The following is a 2,069-nucleotide window of genomic DNA, read 5'->3' as shown; positions in this document are numbered from 1 at the left end:
ATATATATATATATATATATATATATATATATATATATATATGTGTGTAATTTCCTTGACTAGCCCGTAGGCCTTTGTAGCCTATAAATATGTAGTTTTATACATGGATACATGTACTAGTAAATTGGTTAGTAATGTAATCGCAAGAAGCTTCTCTAGATGGGGGCCAGCATGTCTTCTGTAATCAACTGTTCCATGTAGTTTGGAGCTAGTCTGATCAAATTTGACATAAGGAGTCGTTGGTGCATTCTACATAAAGCACAAATGTAGACTGATCCCATTGCCCTCCCCATCTCTTGACTTACTTGACTTAAGTCGGGTGCCACTCTTCCTCTGCCACCCGAACCACAATGGCTGCCCAGTAGTCTCTGTCCTCCATCACCTTCCCCATGTCTTCGGCCCGAAGGCCAACGTCCCTTCTCAGCACATCTGGGTAGGTGAGGGGTGGTCTTCCCGGCCTCCTTCCCCCGTGTCCTGCGGACCACAGCAAGATGAAAACATCATCATCATCATCATGCCTCCAGATGAAAACATAAAAGTGCAAATATTTGACGGAGATGGATCCATTCCATCCTCTCATTGGTCAAACTGCTAATTGCCATTCTCTCATTGGTCAAACTACTAATTGCCATTCTCTCATTGGTCAAACTTCTAAATGCCATTCTCTCATTGGTCAAACTACTAATTGCTGTTCTCTCATTGGTTGAACTGCTAATTGTGATACACAGAATCCATTCATTGTGTGCCTTTACTTGTAGGACTCTTGGTGAAGAAGATGCTGACAGACTCGTTACAGGACAGCAGTTTTGGTGACCTTGCCGATCACACCAAGGGCATCCTGTTCTACAGCACGCCCCACTTCGGCTCCAGCCTGGCCGCCTACTCCACACAAGTACGCTACCTGCTCTTCCCCTCAGTGGAGGTGCGAGAACTCAGCCATGGTAGGTTCTAAATAATCTCCAGATAGATCATACGGTGGCCAGGCAGTATCCATTGACCAGAGTAGTGTCCATTGGCCAATTGATACTGCCTGGCCAATTTGATACAGTACTGTCATTTGCGGCCACCAAAACATCTGCTTGAAGATTAGGTTCTAAACCAAACAGCAGCTCTTGGATCAGGGCTGTTCTCTAATACTAGATTGTTGCATTAAATGACATCCATTGCTTTCAATTTCTTGAAGTATTGAGACTCGTGTGTATTGCTCATTCAGGCTTTTTACTTTGTACACATCACCACTGGTGCTTTTCTTTTTGATGTGTCTTTGACAAGTGAACTTAATATGGTTGTTTTCTATAGCCTGAATGCCACTCTCCATAGTTACCCCCGGCTCTTCCACAGAAAGCAAAAAGGGAGAGTCGTCAGTAGCTACAGAGGATGCTCTTCCCCCTTCCTAAACTTGTCTCTTTTGTCTAAGGCTGTTCAGGTATAGGCATCCAGGCAACGTTCTCTGTTGATTCCAATCCTTTTTCCTACCGCCACCTGCACTGAATGTAACACCAGTCTTTAGGGTTAAGGCAAATGAAGGAGCTTAAAATCTACATACCCCAATCAGCTTATAACATATCGATGCACTATAAGTACTGATACAATTGTAGTTCCTAACTTCTGCCCCATTATGTACAGACAATGCTACCCTGAAGAAACTGCATGAGGACTTCACTGTCTTTGTGGACCAGAAGAATGTGGACATCCTGACTCTGGCAGAGACAGAGCCTACCAACATCGCCCAGGGGACCACCATTAAAACCCTCATCGTGCCTCTCAAGTCTGCAAGTCAGTTCCTTTACTTATTTATTGATGTCCTTGATATGAGCCACATTTGTGGAAGGATTGACATATTAAGTGGCTACCTTTCTCACCTTTTCAAGATGTCAACCAAGTACCACAGACTGTTAAGTTTCAATCACTAACACCAGGATTGATACGTGCTCTTTTGAATGTCGCTGCAATCAAACACAGGGCCTCTGTCTTTATGCACCATCTGAGAGGATGTCCCTAACCAAAGCTAGGTACAATTTTTCACCTGAGTTGAGTGAGGAAATTGGTGCCTTTCCCAAGGGCCCAAC

The 2,069-nt window shown here is 44.0% G+C and overlaps 1 protein-coding gene across 1 annotated transcript in view; it reads left to right on the top strand.

Annotated features, from left to right (window-relative positions):
• LOC109486787 (protein SERAC1-like) overlaps positions 1 to 2,069 on the top strand; it is a 31,931-nt gene that overhangs the window by 26,420 nt on the left and 3,442 nt on the right. Inside the window, exons 14-15 of the mRNA XM_019790677.1 lie at positions 759 to 941; positions 1,627 to 1,776. Of these exons, the coding sequence (XP_019646236.1) occupies positions 759 to 941; positions 1,627 to 1,776 (333 nt within the window). The remainder of the gene's footprint in view (positions 1 to 758; positions 942 to 1,626; positions 1,777 to 2,069) is intronic.

The sequence above is a fragment of the Branchiostoma belcheri genome, unplaced genomic scaffold, assembly GCF_001625305.1.
Source record: "Branchiostoma belcheri isolate BF01 breed outbred unplaced genomic scaffold, Haploidv18h27 scaffold83, whole genome shotgun sequence".
NCBI classification, from domain to species: domain Eukaryota; kingdom Metazoa; phylum Chordata; class Leptocardii; order Amphioxiformes; family Branchiostomatidae; genus Branchiostoma; species Branchiostoma belcheri.
Note: the sequence above shows the minus strand (reverse complement) of the source record. Positions and strands in the feature narration are given on the sequence as shown.